Here is an 18,633-nt window from a genome sequence, read left to right as displayed (position 1 = left end):
AGGAAAATGATCTTTACAGCAGCACTCTGAACAGAGAGAAGCAGGGAAAGATTACCTTTGTCAAGGTCAGAGAGAAATATACTCCACCTCCTAACAGTGCCTTTTCAAGAGAGTCTCAAAGTCCTTTCACTGCAGCCACGAGACTTCTGTGACTTGATTGATTCATATCCACTTATTTAAAGTATGTAAGGCAACTGTGGTATTCCAATAGGAGCCGAGAGGATGGATGGTCACTGAAGGACAGCAGCCCTCCAATCTCCTTTAAACTGCAGTATTCTGTAGCCCATTGATATTAAATGGGATCTACCTAAGGACCAATTTTATGACCTGAGAAAGACCATTTGCACAGAAGGCTGACCTATTTCCAAAAATCAGCTGCCAATAAATAAAGACCTTGCTTGATACATAAGTATTGTGTTTTTCCTACCTTTTAACAAAGTTTATAAGTCTACATTATTTCCTTGGTGGCAATCTCTAAAGGGAGAAATGACATCAACAGTCTCTGGCAAGCTTTGTGATGAGTGGTTTGTAGGAGGTCAGGGTTATCTGTTCACATGCACTGCAGCTCTTCAATTACCTGTATTGAGTTTTTTACCAAATTGGAAAAAAATGGTTCTTCTTGCTGTTTTGGTTGATGACCCCCCTGCCTTAGGTTCTGTATGCCCAGCTAATTGGGCAAAATGCTGAACTACCTCACACTTGATGTCTTGCAGGGGGCACTCAATGCCTTGCAGGACCAGACCCCAGTAGTGGGGATGTATATTCTGCATGGGTTAAGCCTTCTCAGAAGCTGGATTTCTTAAAAAGATTGCTCCATGTTCTGAATCCCTGCTTCTCTTTGGAATAGGTGCTCTAGTCAGGAACCAAAGGAGCTGGAGCAATGTACCTCTCTTCATCAACACAGGCATATGTCAAAACACATGATCCGACCCTTGACTTGCTGTCTAAAGGGTTTCAGGTCCACAGTGCTTGGAATTCAAAATATTGAAGACCCATGGAAACTGTGGTAGTGGTAAACACTGTAAACTAACATTTAATACTTCTTTAAATTAATTCAGATTTTTATCACCTTTCAAGAAAAAATGAAAGTGTTTTTATTTTAAAAAAAATCTGAACACAATAAAATGGTTACATGCAGGTAGAGAACTATTCCTATCCCCATATATTTTTCACAGCTCTGCCAGCCCTGTTTGATGCGAGCCTATGCTTATCAAAAACTAACCTTTATTACAAAAATGAAGGTTAAATAAGCAAACTTGTCCCTGAATAAATGAATCAAAACATGTGACTTGTGCAGACTGTCTTTAGTACCAGAATAGAAGTTAGGGCTCAGCATGTGACTACTCGCTTTACCTTCCCAAAGACATTTCAGTTAGTACCAGACAGCAGCTGCAGCTAAAAATAAAGAATGATAAGCAACCTAAACCTTAAACACAGAAGCTGCCCTCAATGCCGGCAAGAAATCAAAGGCAACAATGAAGTCGCTGCGGTTCATTAGTGCCGAGGCATTGGTATCGAATGCACAGTTTGCCAGGAAAAGTCTCAGCAGTGTTGCACATAACCTTTTTCCTCTTCTTTTTAAAGCCAGTTATTTACAGGAGCAGGGGGAAGTGATTCATGACCTGGTGGAAAACTGGCCTCTGGCAGACTTTAATATAGGAAAACTGTTAGGGACAACAGTGGATTACCAGGAAGACATCAGCAGCAGAGCATGCTATGTTTGTTTGGAAAATTGTCTAGTTGGGCTGAGAGATTATGTGTTGAATTGTTCTTCTCCTTACTCCAAGCGACTGAAAGTGGTGGACCTGACAGGCATAAAAGATGTTGAAGTTCAGCTCTGCAAGTGTAAGAAGACTATGGGAAGGTGGGCCAGGACAGAGTTAATATCAAAGCTCTGTTTTGAGCTGCTTGTTGAAATGCAAAGGCCGAAGTTCAATCCATGCATCTTTGATATTGCTATCGATGTCTTCATTGACCTGTTTGTTACAGAGCGAAACTATGAACTTGTGGTCCAGGCCTTACTGATGAGGTGCCACTGTCCACTAAAGATGCGTTGTGTGGCATTCAGAGCTGATAGTCTCACTTTACGAAAGCTGTTCTACATTATAAAGCTCACAGATCCCTCTTTGCTGATCAAGCTTGAAGTGGTCCACAATATTCGTCTAGAAATGGAGCATTTGGAAGTGCTGTTTAATAACGTCCACTTTCCTCTGCTGACATCGCTTACCCTGCCAGCCAGAGTATTCAATGTTCAGCGGTTTACAGATGAGGATGAACAAATTCTCATGACTATTGGAGAAAAGATGAGCCAAATGCCACGGCTGACTGAGCTGAGCCTGGCGTTTTCTACCCTCACAGGGAAAATACGGAAACTGCTCAGGTAAGTTGTTTCCAACAGTGGGACAAAGTGTAACGAGCAATTTGTCAGTGAATTGGCACTGGAGTCAGGTCTTCCAGGGCTAATGAGTGTGGGTGAGGTGAATAATGGAAATGTTTTAATTTCCCCAGCCAGCTATACCTGCTAGGTCAGACCCTGTATTAGCTCATCCTTGCTGAATAGGATAGCACAGGGGTTTGGGCATTGGCCTACTAAACCCAGGGTTGTGAGCTCAATCCTTGAGGGGGCCATTTAGGGATCTGGCTCCAAAAAAATACAAACAACCACCCAGGTGGCTGACCTGGGTAGGCCCAGCCTTAGGGCAAGGTGGCTGCTATGGGCCCATGCTTTCAGGCCTCTGAGCTCCCGCTGACTACAGCCTATGCCACCAACTGGCTGGGTCCCACTGTCAGCATGCCACCTTGGGCCCCATAAAATCTGGGTTCCAAGACTGACTGCTATGTAGGCAAACCCTAAAGGTATGTGTATAAAACCTCATCCTTAGGCATCTGAGTTGGGAGCCTAACTTTAGGCTCCTAGTTTTTAAAATTTGGTCCATTAGCTTATTAGTGACAGTTGAGAAAATCTGCACCATTCTATAGTCCTCATTTACAAGCATTTTTGTTTCACTGTGGCTTTCATATTGCCAAAGAAGCAGTATTACACTGAGGGATCCTATCAGAAGGAAATTCTATTCCACAGAAGTAAGATATAGATATATATATATATATATATATATATATAGTCTTTCTGAGCTTTGATAGTACTGTCAGGCCACAGGGGTTTGAACTCCAGATCCTTAGATGGGCTGTGAATCCTCACACCTCTGTCCATCATTTCAGCCACTCACAGCAGCTGGGCCAATGTTCATGAAACCCAACTGGGGCACAGACACTGCCTCTCTACTTTGATTTGGAGAGGTCTTATTGGCCGTGTCTACACTAGCCCCAAACTTCGAAATTGCCACGCAAATGGCCATTTCGAAGTTTACTAATGAAGTACTGAAATGCATATTCAGCGCTTCATTAGCATTCGGGCGGCCGCGGCACTTCAAAATTGACGCACCTCGCCGCCGCGCAGCTCGTGCCTACAGGGCTCATTTTCGAAAGGACCCCGCCTACTTCGAAGTCCCCTTATTCCCATCAGCTCATGAGAACAAGCTCATGGGAATAAGGGGACTTTGAAGTAGGCAGGGTCCTTTCGAAAATGAGCCCCATAGGGATGAGCCACGCGGCGGCGAGGTGCGTCAATTTCAAAGTGCCGCAGCCACCCACATACTAATGAAACGCTGAATATGCATTTCAGCGCTTCATTAGTAAACTTCGAAATGGCCATTTGCGTGGCAATTTCGAAGTTTGGGACTAGTGTAGATGTAGCCATTGAGTCACAGCCCCTCTTTAAGCCAGAAGAGGAAATAGGAAGTTTGTTCAGCCATCTGGGCTCCACCCTGTCACAGACGACTGTGCCTATTGTCTGATCTCTGCCTCAGAAATTCTACCTGACAAACCAGCTGCCATCAACAGGGAACCACATGATATGGGGGTTGACAGCATGTTTGTGAATAACTGCATTTATGGTCCCCCCACCAGATCAGGCAAAAGTGGTGATCTTACAGCTATGCCACAACTCCCCCTGGTAGAACAGCTGGTCACATCAAATGCACACCATAATACAAGCTTTCATCATATATATGGAGCTATATATATCTCATAGAACTGGAAGGGTCATCAAGTCCAGTCCCCTGCCCTCTTGGCAGAACCAAGCACTATCCATGACAGATTTTTGTTTTTAATCTAATTTCCCCAGACTCTAAAGGACCCCTCAAGGACTGAGCTCACAACCCTGCATTTACAAGGCCAGTGCTTGAACCACTGAGCTAAATAATGTGTGCTAGAGCCAAAAGACCACATCATGCACTGTGCAGTATATTTCAACCTTCTAGGCACTGTGTCTTGACCCTCGGCTGCTATTGCATTGGATTTTATTGTGGAGCTCCCAGCATCTAACAATGTTGATGGTGGCAGACCACTGAAATCACATATTACATGCCCTGCACCGATCTACTCTCTGCTGAAGGGACAGCCCAGCTAAGGATTAGCCATTTGGTCCATCTTCGTGGCCTACTGGATCAAGTCACTTACAACTAAGGCTCACGAGCTACAGCCTGATTCTGGTGCCAGGCCTTGTGTCTCCAGCAGGTATAGCTGTAATTCTGCCTACCACCATCAGTCCAGTGGACAGATGGCAAAGTTCAGTCAGAATTTAGACTGTTACATTGATCACCACCAAAATGATTGGTCTTTGCTGTTAACTGACATAGAGACATAGTATGCATATAAAAATGCAGATCATACCTCCATTGCTGAAAGTCCCTTTCTCTGCTAGCTAGGGAACAACAGCTACCTCTCCAAACCCAAAAACCTCGGACTTAGCATACAGAATCCATCAAATGCAGGAAGAAGTAAGGGAAAACTGGTAAAAGTGAAAGCCAACTACAACCAACATGCAAACCAATATCACCCCCTCCAAGGCCCCTTATTCAGAGGGACAAGAGTGGCCCTTGACACAGCATGAACATGAACAGACCCATGTGTAAGTTAGACTTTCAGGTTCTTGCTTTTATTAAACCTGTTGCCAAGGTCACAGCTCAACAACAACTACACCAATTCCTCTAAATCTACCTGACTCCACCTGCCTCTTGCTGCCTTCTTGTTCCTGCCATTTGAGCCAGTATTCTACACATCCCTCCTAAATAACACACCAAAAATTCAGCTCCCTGCAGAACCCAGCCACTTCCCTGCCAGTGTGCACACAGGGCCGTGAGGATACATCACACATGGTATCTTAGATTCTAAATGATATTGGGTAACTGCTTATACTTAATTTTGTGGGAAGGATATATCCCTGTGGAGCATCTGTGACTTGAATGCCCTGGTCCCAATACCAGATTTCTGAGACCCAGCCCTAGAATCCTGGACCTACCGCACCAGAGGATACCCCTTGAGGAGCGGGTAATATTAGGGCCCATGGCCCATGGGGGTTCTGAGATTCTTTACACTCATAGGTGCTCCAGCCATGGAGTACTCATGGAAAAAAATTAGCAGCTGCTTAGCACCCACCAGCAGCCACACGCTGTTCTCTCTCCCCTACACCTGTGACCCCCACCAATCAACTCCTCCACCTCCCTCCCAGCACCTTCTTCATGCCACAGAACAGCTGGCGAGCAGTTTGCAGGAGGCATTGGCAGGGAAGGGGAGGAGAATGGAGTTGTGGTGCTTGGGTTACTGTCTGTGAGCTGTGGGGTGGAAGATTGGAGTGTGATCACAGGCTCCAGGTTTTAATTTTTCCCAAGAATGATCAAGACTGGGAGAGGGGGCAGGAGGATGTGGGGTGGGGATAAGGCCTGGGGTGGGTCCCAGGACATAGCAGAGGTTGAGCACTCTTGGGAAAAATTAAAAGCTGGAGCCTGTGATCACACTCCAATCTTCCACCTCACAGTTCACAGACAGTAACCCAAGCACCACACCTCCATTCTGAATGGGAGAGCTTTAAATCTGCTCATGCCCCTATTCAGGCCAGAAGAATGAACACCAAGTTTTCTGTACAACTGGGCTTCATCCTGCCACAGGCAGCTTGCCTGGTGTTTATCTGTTTGTTGTCTGATGCTGACGTCATGGTAGCCTGATTCCACCTGACGCCGGCTGCCTCCTGGGTCCTGTCATTTGATTCAGCCATCCAATCCAGATCTTCGGGTATTTCGACTTGGCCTCATTCCTGGTAACTGACTCTTCATCCCTGTCCTACAGTTTCTTTCACATCTGACCTTCCAACCTTACACAATTCCTAGTACTTGGCTCCTGGCATGTCCACCCATAAACCCTGGTAAGGCAGGCCACTCACAGTCTGGCCCTGACACACCTCACTGCTGAATGAAATGTTCACTAAGTGAAGAAAGCCACCCTGGGAGCTATTTGCCTCCCAGACAAACAAGAAGTTCAATCTATACTGCTCCAGAGCAGCACCGACTTGGGATTCTAAGGCTGATGGCCATCTGCAATCCTAGACAGATCACTGAGGTGCTGCTGGTCTTCCATTCCACTGCAAAAGATTCAGAATGCCAATGCTCAAGTGAGTCTCAGCGGACCCAGCTGGCTCAGACAGTTCTGAACCTCTTATGAATATCAGCTCATCGTCCTATCAGCATCTGAATTTTCCCAGTAGGAGCCTTTCTTTCCCCAAAGTCTGGTAATCCCACTGAAGGCTCTTAAATTGGACTTAACCTCTTGCTGATACCCACTGTGTCCTCAGATCTCATTACAGACACCTCTTCCGTGTTTTTGAGGCACCTGAGATGTATTTTCATGAGCCCTGAAAATGGTGCTCTCTCCTCCCCAATCTGAACCACATGCAGGTTTCCTTGGCTCTCTTGACCCAGAAGCTCTTGGCTACTGGACTATGTCCTTTTAGGCAAGCTTGTATATTCAGCAGACAATCAAGGCTGGAGTCGAAGGTGCTTTCCTGTTCAACTGGCAGAGCCCAAATCGGATGCAGCATCCCCTTCCTTTTTTAATCCTTCATCTGCACTGTCACTGGCCCAAATTATTAACATGTCAAAATAATAGAAATATAAGGCCCACATATTAGAACATGAAATGTACATATAGTATAAATGCACTAGATCAAATTTCTCACTGGGGTAAACCAACAAAACCATCAATAGAATCAGTTTTAGTGCATCAATCTAAGAGATTAATTTTGATAGGTATTATATACCTTTCAGTTAATCAAACTAGCTTACAACATTTTTAAAGAATGCGGAGAATAGGCTACATTAATGATGATCTGAAGAAGTGGGTCTGTCCCACGAAAGCTCATCACCAAATAGATCATTTTTGTTAGTCTTTAAAGTGCTACATTTCTGCAGCTATTTCAATGTTCACAAAGTTTGCTTTTTTAAGTTATAATTTACTACTACTTTATGCTATAAATATTTTATCTTTTATTTACAATCTGCAGCCCCTTGAAAACCCCTCTGAAGCTACTGGATGTTTCTAACTGTGCCTTAAACCATGCTGATATGGCTTATTTAGCCAATAGCCTCCATTCTAACCACCTGGAAGTCCTGGACCTCAGTGGGCACAATGTAGCAGACCTTTACCCATCAACCTTCTTCAAACTTCTCAACCATTGCTCTCATACTCTAAAGAGTCTCATTCTGGAGGAATGTAACATTGAAGACATTCATGTAAATATGTTAATTTTGGGTTTGATACCCTGCCGGAAGCTGCAAGAATTCAAATTCCTTGGAAATCCCCTGTCATCCCGAGCACTTAAATGCCTCTTTAATGTTTTTAGTGATTTGCCAATGCTGAAATATATTGAATTCCCAGTTCCTAGGGACTGCTATCCTAACAATGTCACCTATCCAATTGATGATGCTGATCTTTCAAAATTTGATCACCAGAAATATGAGAGAGTAGCGGAGGAACTTAATACTATTTTACTTCATGCCAATAGGGAGGATATAAAGGCTTCAACACCACTCTTTGGAAGCTTTGATGCAGCCATTCAAGAGACAGGCAATGAACTGGGATCTTATTTGCTGAAATCTTTCAAAGATACTCTAGAAAACTTCAACAAAGCTCTTCAAGAAAGTAATTAAAATGTAGTGGTGATGAATGCTCTGCCTGAAGGAATGTAAACTAAATATATGCTCAGCACTTCAAAACACTGCATCTCCATTGCTGCTTTTGCAGATTTGTGGATTGTACTTAGCTGTATTTTTGGAGCTACTGTATAGCATGCACCTTTTTAACTGTGCTATGCTCTGTTTTGTATTACTATAAAGGCCGCTTTTTTATCACATTTTATTAATATAAAGGACACTTTTTTAATCACTGCATTTGCTACAGAAAAGCACAGCTTTGGTTCCATTTACTGCAGTAAAATAAGATATGATTGTATTTCAGCCACAGTATGACCTAACCAAGGCCAGCCATATTTTTTTTAATTTCCCCCAAAACTATGGGGCAATTTGTACCCCCTGCAAACAAACACATTGAGAGTGACCTTAAGAGGACCTAAACTCCACTAATGTCCACTGACAAAGTGGACTCCTCATATGGCAAAGTTAGGGATTCCAATCACCAAGCCCTGCACATCTCCAAGAATTGTTGGTCTCTTAGGAGACCTGCTAGAGGCACAGGACGGTCCCTGCCCAGGTCTTTCTCTGCATTAGCTTTCCCCTTCTTATCTCTATCATAGCCCCACTGTTCTGTTCGCTCAAGACCCGTGGCTACACTAGAGATGAACTTGAGTTAGTAGCAGCCTCTGGAGCCCACCTTTAAGAAGTTCCATTGAGAAGAGCTGACTTGAATCAAAAGATAATTCATTTCCAACCCACATTAACTCCTGAGTGTTTGCCTCAGAGGGTTCAAGAGGGGGTAGGCGTGGAGATGGTGTATGTCCCTGTTGCCCTTTTTCTTTCTCTGTTTGGACCCCAGAACCCACAGGCAGGTCTCCTTGAGGTTTAGAGGAAGAGTTCACAGGGTGCCACTGAGACAGCTGTGATACGTGGATGCACAAGATTCACAGAGAGTTCCCTCCATGCATGTATACTGGAGGATCAAAAGACACTAAATACATTAATGGCATGACTGCACTCAGCACCATCATCTTCATACAAGCGATACTAAGACCTGCAGAGCAGCCCTTGGATGAGAAGCGCAGAGTATGTTCTAGGTAAGCTTGTTTTTCTGTGTTTCCTCTGTATGATGATAATACAGAGTAAGTAAATGCAACTATAAAAATCACAGGGGCATCTACTCTCAGAGATCTTACCTTTGTTACATTTACATGTCTCTGGCCCTTCCTACATGCGCATAAACAAAAAACAACTTTTTATCCCTGGTGTGTATATTAAGTCATTCAAATCCAACACACATGCAAATCAAAATAAAAAGAAGAAAAGTGAGTGTGCGGGTAGGGGGGAGGGAGGCTATATACAGGGAAGCATGAGGACAAGGGCAGATGTGCCTAATTGAATGGGAGAAACTAGGGTTCGGGCAGGGTGTGCATAGGAGAAGTTCCACAACGCCATAACAATTGCTCCACCCCCCATACCTGTTCCTTATTTCTCTCTCCCACATCTAACAATCCTCAAAGGTCATACCTAGCCCTTTCCAGCAATTATCTGTCCCTTGGCTCATCTGTTCACCTCAACTACCCGAAGCCTTTGCACTGCTTCTGAAAAGTGAGGGAAATACACATTTCTGTAGTTTTAATGCATTATTACTCAAATTCTGTATTACTAAAACTAGAAAGGAATCTGTTTGTAAAAAAAAAAAAATCCTGAATCGGTTTTGGCTATATTATTACAGACATACTTGTTTGTTAGGCATTAGGAATAAATTACCATAATAATTGAAGTGATTATATTGTTGTTTTGACAAATAAATATGAACAATTTTAAAATATTGTGCACAGAATTTTTAATTTTTGGTGCAAAAATTCCCCAGGAATAGGTTACACTGAAACAGCCTCAGTGATTTGCCTTCACCACCTCCACTCTTTTTAGTTCTTGAAGGAGCTGTTGTATTCTTCCCCTGGAAGCAGAACACAATGGCTGTGTCTACACTAGCCTCCGCCTCCTTGAAAGGGTGATGCTAATGAGACACTTCAGGACATGCTAATAAGGCACTGCAATGAATACGCAGTGTCTCATTAGCATAATAGCGGCCATGGCACTTCGAATGGGCTGCTTTCGATTGTGCGCGGCTGGTCTACAAGGGGTCCTTTTCGAAAGGACCCTGCACACTTCAAAATCCCCTTATTCCTATTTGATAATTAGAAGTGTGCGGGGTCCTTTTGAAAACGACTCCATGTAGAAAAGCCGTGCAAAATCGAAAGCAGCACTTTCGAAGTGCTGCAGCCGCTATTAATACTAATGAGGCACTGCATATTCATTGCAGCACCTCATTAGCATATCCTGAAGTGTCTCATTAGCATCCCCCTTTCAAAAGGGGGTAGGGCTAGTGTAGACACAGCCAATCGACATAAACCATTCACAAATGTAATACACACTGGCAAGCAGCCTGCAGGCCTCAGAGAGCAAGAGTAGAAACGTCCAAGTTTGTTGCACCCAGCCTGGCACAGCTTTGAACTCTGCAGGAATAAACACCAGATAGCCACATCAGCCCTGACAGCTGCACTTGAGCTGGGAACCTAGGGAACCAGCAGACAGGGTAATCTTGGCTTCAGCCTCCTCAGAACACCAAGAGTGGCAATGAGCCAGTGTGTGCACACCCAGTAAACAGCTAAGGGATAAAAACTTTGGAAACTCCGCCCCTAGCTGAGTCTCACCAGGGACTTCAGCCTTAGAAGGTGCCTGGATTTCCCCAGCTGGAGCCACTTCCACCATGGCCTGGGGTAAGATAAATGAGATGAGACTCACCGGGCAGAAGGGACGTAGGCATTCCAAAGTGCTGCTTATTTCGTTAAGCATTATCCTGTTCTGCTTTTTGCTTGCGAATGTGTACCCTGAAAAACGTAGTGTATTGGTGAAGTAGTAAGCTTAATAAAGTACATGATCCCTAATCAGCACTGTGTTGAAGTAAATCTCATAATCCTGTCCATCCTTGACCCTGTGAGTTGACACACTGGTCCCCAGAGATAACACATGGAGCTTCAATACCTATTACCAGTGGCAACTGGTGAGGGGTGCTCCAGGGTTCAACAGCCGCATGCCCCTCCCAAGCCCTGCTCCTGTTCCATCCCCTCGCTACCCACGCCTCTTCCATTCCAGTCCTTGCCCTCCCCCAGCCTTGTCCCCACCAGCCTCCTCCTCTGGAAGCACTGTGCTGCTTCTGATGAATGCAGGGGGCAGTCCCTTCCCACTCCTCCCATGGAGCATCATGGCCCAAGAGCAGCACATGCTGCTCTAGCTCATGCTGCTCTTGGGCCAGGGAGGGGTGGTAACTGCCCCGGTACTCGTTGGAAGCAGCACGGCACTGACAACACGTGTGTGTGCTGGGGAGGTGGGCACTGGGGGGGGGGCATATGTCATCCCTTGTACACCTCCACATGTTGCCCCATCACAAGTATACTCATATTTGTTCAGTGTGCTGCTTCCATGCCCATGCACAGATATCAGAACATTTTAAGAGCACCAAAGGCCCCAGGTGACACCCCAGATATCCATGTTTGTACCTACTACAGAATCACTCTCCTCAGCTCCATGGCCCACCGTGGCTACTTCTCCATTTACATCTGTTCCTTTATCTCCAGTTCACTCCTGACCCAGCCAGTTCTGCCCACTGATTCCAGAGAGCCACTCTCATTCCTGATTTCAGCACTAGATAGATTCCTTACATCGGTGCTGGTTAGGATGACACATATTGTAAATGGACCGGGATAGGCTCCTAACTGGAGGATAACTAGCCAGGGTCCCCAGGGACATGATTAAAATCCAGAAGCAATTCACACAGAGGGAATTCAATCCCCTCAGTTATACAGTAGCAATGCAAAACAGGTCAAAATAAAGCTCATGCCGAGCTGCTTATTATTATTTATTTCTCATTCATATAACAGTGTGTTTGCTGCTTCTCTTGAATGTGTATTTTATTTTAGCATGAATGACTTGCAGACCTTGTTGTGATAGCTTCAGAAGAGGAAGGGCCTGCCCCCTTTGGATAGCAGTTGAGAGGGAAAGGGTATGTGCTGGGATGGTCCCTATATAGGGTTAGAAGGGACTAATGAGACCAGGCAGGCCAATTAACTACCCATGCTGCACCTGGAGGAATAGCCAGAGAGCAGGTTACTCAAAGGGGCCCAATGGGGCCGGAACAGGCAGGGCCTATAATGCTCAGAAGCTGAACACAGCCCAGGCAACTTGTAAAGTAAGCAGGAAGGCATGTCTCCATCACTTCCTGGGAAGAGGCGAGTGTTGGTTTGGAGCTGGTACTCCCAGAGAAGGGGAACGTTCACGAAGAGCAGGAAGCAGGCTGGTGAAGAATCCATGAGAGATCAGAACTGCTGAACTGCATATCCCTTCTCTAGAACCTGAACTAAAGAGCAGGCCCAGGTTCTCCTACTGGCCATGAGAGCAGTACCAGAGAAGACTCCTTCAGACTGTTTCCTGGAGTAACTCCAGAAGGAGGGAATGCAGTTGGTGACCTGATCAGAAGACCAAGCCATGAAAAGTGGAGTGAGGTAGGTCTGCAGTGTGAGAGGATGATGGAAGAGACAACAGTTTAAAGAGGGTACCAACAGGCAGCGCATTTTTCCAGGACACCCAGCAGAAGGTGAGTGAACCCAGTGATATTTACTGCATACACAGTCACTAGTAGATGTGGTAAGAAGAATGAGGGGGTTTCTTTTAGTTTAATCTATGCATGGTTCATTTTGTTATTTATCTTGTATATACTACGTGAGGTATGTTTGAATAACTAGTTCACAAAGATTTGGATTACATGCTCTAACAGTGCTAGAAAAACCTGTTGAATCCTACTGTGTCATTGCTTATTAACAATTCTTGCTAGAGGATGGTCTGCTATAAAGGTATTAGACTTCCTCCCATTGTTAAGTGCTTATCCTTTCTCAAGCCTTCAGCTCTATCCCACAGCAATTTGTTTTGGAGCATCGGATAAATGCTGCTATAATAACATGAAAAGATGCAATGGGTTCTACATTCTAACATTTTGCATAATGCATGCCAGGAAGTGGTACTGCTTATTTGTAATTTACTTCATTTGATATGTCTAATATATATGTCTGTGTGTGTGGATGTATGAATATATGGATACACACATATGAGTATTTTCTTGCCTATTTAATATTTAAACAATGACGCTTATGCCAACAAATTGTCAAAGAAGAAAGGCGCTGATGGAATAAACACAGTTCTAGTTAGTTAGTAGCATACTTCAGTCTACGTAGACTATGGATCGCGCCCTTCGTAGTTCCATTTGGGATCATCATTTGCAGCGTTGACTGTGACTGTGAAGGCCCACACGAGAGTGACAGTCCTTGCTGGATCTGTTGCATGTATAATGGGTGTCTGGCAGGTCCTTGCCGTGCTTTCTGTGGGCTCGCTTCTCCTCTGCTAGCTGTCTGATCCTCATCTCACCCTTCTGAAGGCCCTTGTGTAGTTCCTGCCTCCATCTGCTGAGATCGTCTGCCAGCTCCTCCCAGCTGTCCGGCTCGATGTCTACCTCCCTGAGGTCCCTCTTGCAAACATCTTTGTAGCGCAACTGGGGGCGTCCGGGAGGTCTTTTGCCAGAGGCTGGCTCACCATACAGGATGTCTTTTGGGATCCTTCCATCATTCATCCTGTGGACGTGGCCAAGCCAGCGGAGCCGCCGCTGCCTGAGGAGGGTGTGCACGGTTGGGATTCCAGCTTGCTCAAGGACGGTGGTTTTGGACACTCTGTCCTTCCATGATATTCCAAGGATGCACCTAAGACAGTGCAAGTGGAAGATGTCCAGCCTCTCTTCCTGGTGGGCATACAGGGTCCAAGTCTCGCTGCCGTAAAGGAGGGTGCTGAGGATGCAGGCTCTGTAGACTTGCATTTTGGTGTGGGTGTACAACTTGATGTTATTCCACACTCTCTTGCTGAGTCTGGACAGAGTTGTGGCTGCTTTTCCGATCCTCTTATTTAGCTCAGACTCCAATGACAGGGTGTCAGTGATGGTGGACCCGAGGTAAACGAACTCGTGGACGACACAGTTCTAACATAACTACTAAAGTGTTAAGCACAGAATGCAGCACTTAGGCTGCATCTACACTACACTGATCTTCTGGAAGATTGCGTCCACACACAAAAAAGCGGATCAAAAGAGTAATCTGCTCTTTCAAAAGACAGCATCTGCACAGTCCTCCATCCAGCACCATGAGGAATGCTCTTTCGAGAGAACGGCCCACGGAGTGTCTATACGTGATTTTTTCCAGAAGTATCTTTCGGAAAAATGTGATTTTCCTGATGCAGGAACAGAAGACGGCTTCCGGAAGAAGAGCTGAGTTCTTTCGATTTCTGATTGAAAGAGCGCATTTTGTGTGTAGATGCTCTGCATGTTCGGAAGAGAGCCTGATTTTCCAGAAGCACTTGCTAGTGTAGACATGGCCTTACTGCTTGCAACCTTCTGGACACTTCAAACCCTGGTAGGCCTCTGGTGCTGGTTGCATACAGCAGGCTGAGCTGGTCAGCAAGAGCTTATCTGTCTCAGAAGGTAAAGAACAAAATAAAAGTTTTGGAGTGGGGAAGGGCAGGGTCATCCCCACACTCACTAGAAGCAGTGTGGCACTGACCATGAATGCAGAGGGGTCTGGGTATGGCAGTTGGAGGGGGGGTGTTTTATGTGTACCCCCCATGTGTCACCCCTGATATTTTTTAAACCAAGTAAGGATGTGTAAATGTTTAACAGTTGTGGACCCTTCTCTTTAATTGATACTATGTGATGTTTCTGTAAGTTAAAGTCTTTAAATCACCTGAAGATTTCAGTAACTCAGCCAGAGGTTATGGATCTATTTCAGGAGTGGGTAACGTTCAATGGCGTTCAGCGTGCAGGAGGTTAGACTAGATGATAATGATAGTTTCTTCTGACCTTTAAAGTCTGAGCCAGTGATATAAAAACATTGCCTGAGAGGCTTGAAAAAGTAATGAGTGATATACGATTCATCCCAGTCTGGTGGGATTTAAAAAAAAAAAAAAAAGCAGGTTCAGATAACACACATCAGCTGATTATTCCATAAACACTCTAGAAACTCCCATGCAATCTTTGCACTTGATGCAGAGAAACAGTTGAATACAGTTAACTGACAGTATCTGTTTCATGCCCTGGATAAATTCAGAAAGGGGAAATCCTTTGGTTTGGTTCACAGACAATGCTATTATATTCCAAACCTGACTCTCATACCTAACAAATAGCACAATATCATGCCTCTTTGATAGTTTTCAAGGAACTAGACAGGGATGCTCTCATGTCCCTCCTCCCATTCAATCTAGAATTAGAACTACTTGTAGTACTAATTAAGGAACACTGAGATAGTTAAAGGATCAAATCAGGGACTAGGGAGATAAAACTCCTTCTCTAGGCAGACAACAGCCTCCTATTGATTAAAAAGTCAGCTCAGTCTATTTCAAGTATGCTATAAGCAATAGGTAACATTGGTAAATTCTCTGGTGACAGCATAAACTGGGATAAATCAGAAGCAATGATCGTATTGGATCATTTATTTATTATTGGATCATCCTTTAGGGACATTTGGCTGGCAGCAGACAACCCTCGGATATCTTGGCATTCTGTTCCCTGACGAAGCTAGAAACATAGCCAAAGTTAACCTAGCTCCACTAAACATGCAGTTAGTGCCTGCCGTCTGTTTAAATAGTTTGCTATCTCTCTCCCTCTGGGAAAATATAAACATGAATTCTCTTCCCTGGATATTTTAATTCTAAAAATTCTTCCCTTTCATTTTACCAAAATCAACATGCTCAGGTTCTTCTTGTGGGGTGCTGGTAACAAACCCAGAATCTCCTTACAAACACCTCCCTCTTCTTACAAACAGGTGGATTTAGATTTTCCAACTTTATCAGGCAATAATTCTAGACGAGTAGCACAGTGGCTCATCCCCTCGTGCTATAAAGCCCTGGACTGACTCAATCTGGAAGCAGAATTAGTTGCTCCCTTTCCAATGCACTGCACTTGGATTAATACAAATTCCTTAAAGAATGGTTATCAACTGCAATAAATCCTGGGTTATCCGTCCCTCTACCCACCAGAAAACTCTATTCACTGACATTTCTGATATTCATTGAAAGTCCAATTTACAGTTTGGTTGGTGGGGGTCAGCTCCCTTCCTGGTTCCATATGGCTCCCCAGAAGCTGTCGCATGTTCCTCTCACTTCTAAGTGGACAAACAGCCACAGGAGCTGTGTGTGCTGCACCCACTCCTGCCAGAATACTGGCTCCACATCTTCCATTGGCCAGGAACTGCAGCCAATGGAAACTGCAGGGGCAGTGCCTACAGGTGGTAGCAATGTGCAGCGCTGCCTTGTCATGCCTAAGCCTAGGAGCAGCAGGGACATCTGTCTCTTGAGAGCAGCTGCCCCAGGTGAGCGCCACCCACATCTAGCACCCCAAAACCCCTACCATGCCCCAAGTACTCCTATAGTCAGTGCCTTCCAGATCTCATGTTCCCACTCCCTCCTATGTCCACACCCTGAGCTCCCCTCCTGCACCCCAACTCCTTTCCCAAGCCTGAGCCCTGCACCCCCTTCCACACGCCAAACCCCTGCCCCAGCCTGTGCCCCCTACTGCACTCCAACCTCTCAGCTGCAGCCCAGATCACTTCCTGCATTCCAAACCCCTCATTTCTGGCCCCAGTCCAAAGCCCCAACCCAGCGCCCTTATCCTCTCCCTGACCCCTTTCCTCTGCATCAGCCAAGAGCCCCCTCCCACACTCCAATTGCTTAGTTAAGCATAAAATGTGAGTAACTGCCATCCCTCATTTCCCCAACATGCTGGGTAGCAAAGCTTTTACTGTATGGGGGCAACCTAAAATACTTGGTATACAATATCTGCTGAATTCCTTTAAATGACCACCTCTGAGCTACCTACACCTGTATTCCAAGGGAATAAGGGTCCCTGAGGTACACTAGGGTCCCTGCAATGTCAGGGAATTAAGTGAGTGATACCAATATAATCCTGGCAAGTGACCCACGCTCCACGCTGCAGAAGCAAACCCACGAGGCATTGCCAATACGACCTGTGGGGGAATGCCCTCCATTTCCAAACTGGGAACACAAACTCCCAGATTATTTTTTTAAGAACGTTTGTTTGGTTTTGCTGGACTTTCCAAGAGTTCATGATAATCAAATTGTTGCACAAAGGCAAATAAAAGCTTAGAAAACATGACTTATGAGGAAAGACTGAAGAAAGTTGGGTTTGTTTAGTCTGGAACAGCCAAGACTGGTGGGAAGAACAGAAGTTTCAAGTATATAAAAGTTAAAGAGGAAGGTGATAAATTATTCCTATCCACTGAAGACAGGACAAGAAGTAGTGGCCTTAAATTTCAGCAAGGGAGATTTAGAAAGTTTTTCCTAACGTCTAAATGAACTGTAAGCACTAGACCACATTATTTAGGCTGTGGAATCTCTGCCAGAGTTTTCCAAACTATGCTCAGTGGAACATTGGTGTTCTGCACAATGTAAATAAGTGTTCCATTCAATTGTGTGTATGCACTTCTTGTTCATATGGAAGTGAGGTGGCTATTACGAAGCAAACTAATTGTAAGATTTTTTGAGCTTTGTGGTGAACTACTGATTTTCTTGCATTCCAGCTTTCAACTCTGTCTGTTTGACAAGTTCGTCATGGCTGCCGAGATTTGTGTACCTTGCAGATATTTTCACAAAATTAAATGAAGTGAATCTGTTACTGCAAGGAAAGAATATGGCCATTTTTACTGAAATGGAGAAAATTTTGTCTTTGTCAAGGAAACTGGAATTTTGGACCTCGTCCGTAGACGAGGGTTTGTACTTAATTTTTAATTTTAATTGCTAACAGTCCTCATATCAGAAGGACATTACTTGCTCATTCAGATGATTTGATCTTATGTTTTGTTCTTTGTAAAATAAAATACATCTAAAAACTAGTTATTTTAAATTAACTTTTGAGCATTACATGCAGCAATTTCTCAGTATGAAACCTTCCCATGCACCCCACAATGCCGGGAGCAGCATGTATGTGTTCTGTCAATTTATTCCAAACCCAAAAGTGTTCCCTTGCTAAATGAGTTTGGGAAACGCTGGCTTAGACAAAGACCTCTCAGGGATAGTCAATCGGGGGTCCCCAAACTGCAGTATGCATATCCAGTGGGAGTACGCAGGGGAAATTGTGTAATACTGGATTTTATTCATTATTTTATTTATTGCATTTTCAAAATAGGCTGCTCAGGGGAAGCTTTAAAATTGTGGGAATGTGTTACATAAACTACAATATTTTATTTACTTGAAGATGTACCAATGAGAATAAAGATACACAGACTGATGTACAGAGTCTGCATCTTTAATCACCAGGAACCGCTGGTCATAAATGATTGAGTTAAAGGCTTAGTTTGTACCTTTCTTGTCCAGTTTCCACAATCAAATCCTCCCAAGAGCAAAGTGCAAGACTCCATATTTGCTATATTTTTTCATATTCTACATCAGAGTTTGGAATGATAAGATGTGTGGCATCAAGGGCTTTTAGGGTTGCTAAGGAAAT

General features: G+C 44.5%; 1 protein-coding gene across 1 annotated transcript; it reads left to right on the top strand.

Annotated features, from left to right (window-relative positions):
• Positions 1-1,402: 1,402 nt before the first annotated feature.
• Positions 1,403-9,888, top strand: LRRC14B (leucine rich repeat containing 14B). Its single transcript, XM_074985999.1, has 2 exons — positions 1,403-2,380; positions 7,394-9,888. The coding sequence occupies exons 1-2, from the start codon at positions 1,476-1,478 to the stop codon at positions 8,037-8,039; spliced, it is 1,551 nt and encodes a 516-aa protein (XP_074842100.1). The 5' UTR covers positions 1,403-1,475; the 3' UTR covers positions 8,040-9,888.
• Positions 9,889-18,633: the final 8,745 nt, after the last annotated feature.

Source organism: Carettochelys insculpta, chromosome 2 (assembly GCF_033958435.1).
Source record: "Carettochelys insculpta isolate YL-2023 chromosome 2, ASM3395843v1, whole genome shotgun sequence".
Classification (NCBI taxonomy): Eukaryota; Metazoa; Chordata; order Testudines; family Carettochelyidae; genus Carettochelys; species Carettochelys insculpta.
This window is presented reverse-complemented; position numbering and strand designations above follow the sequence as displayed.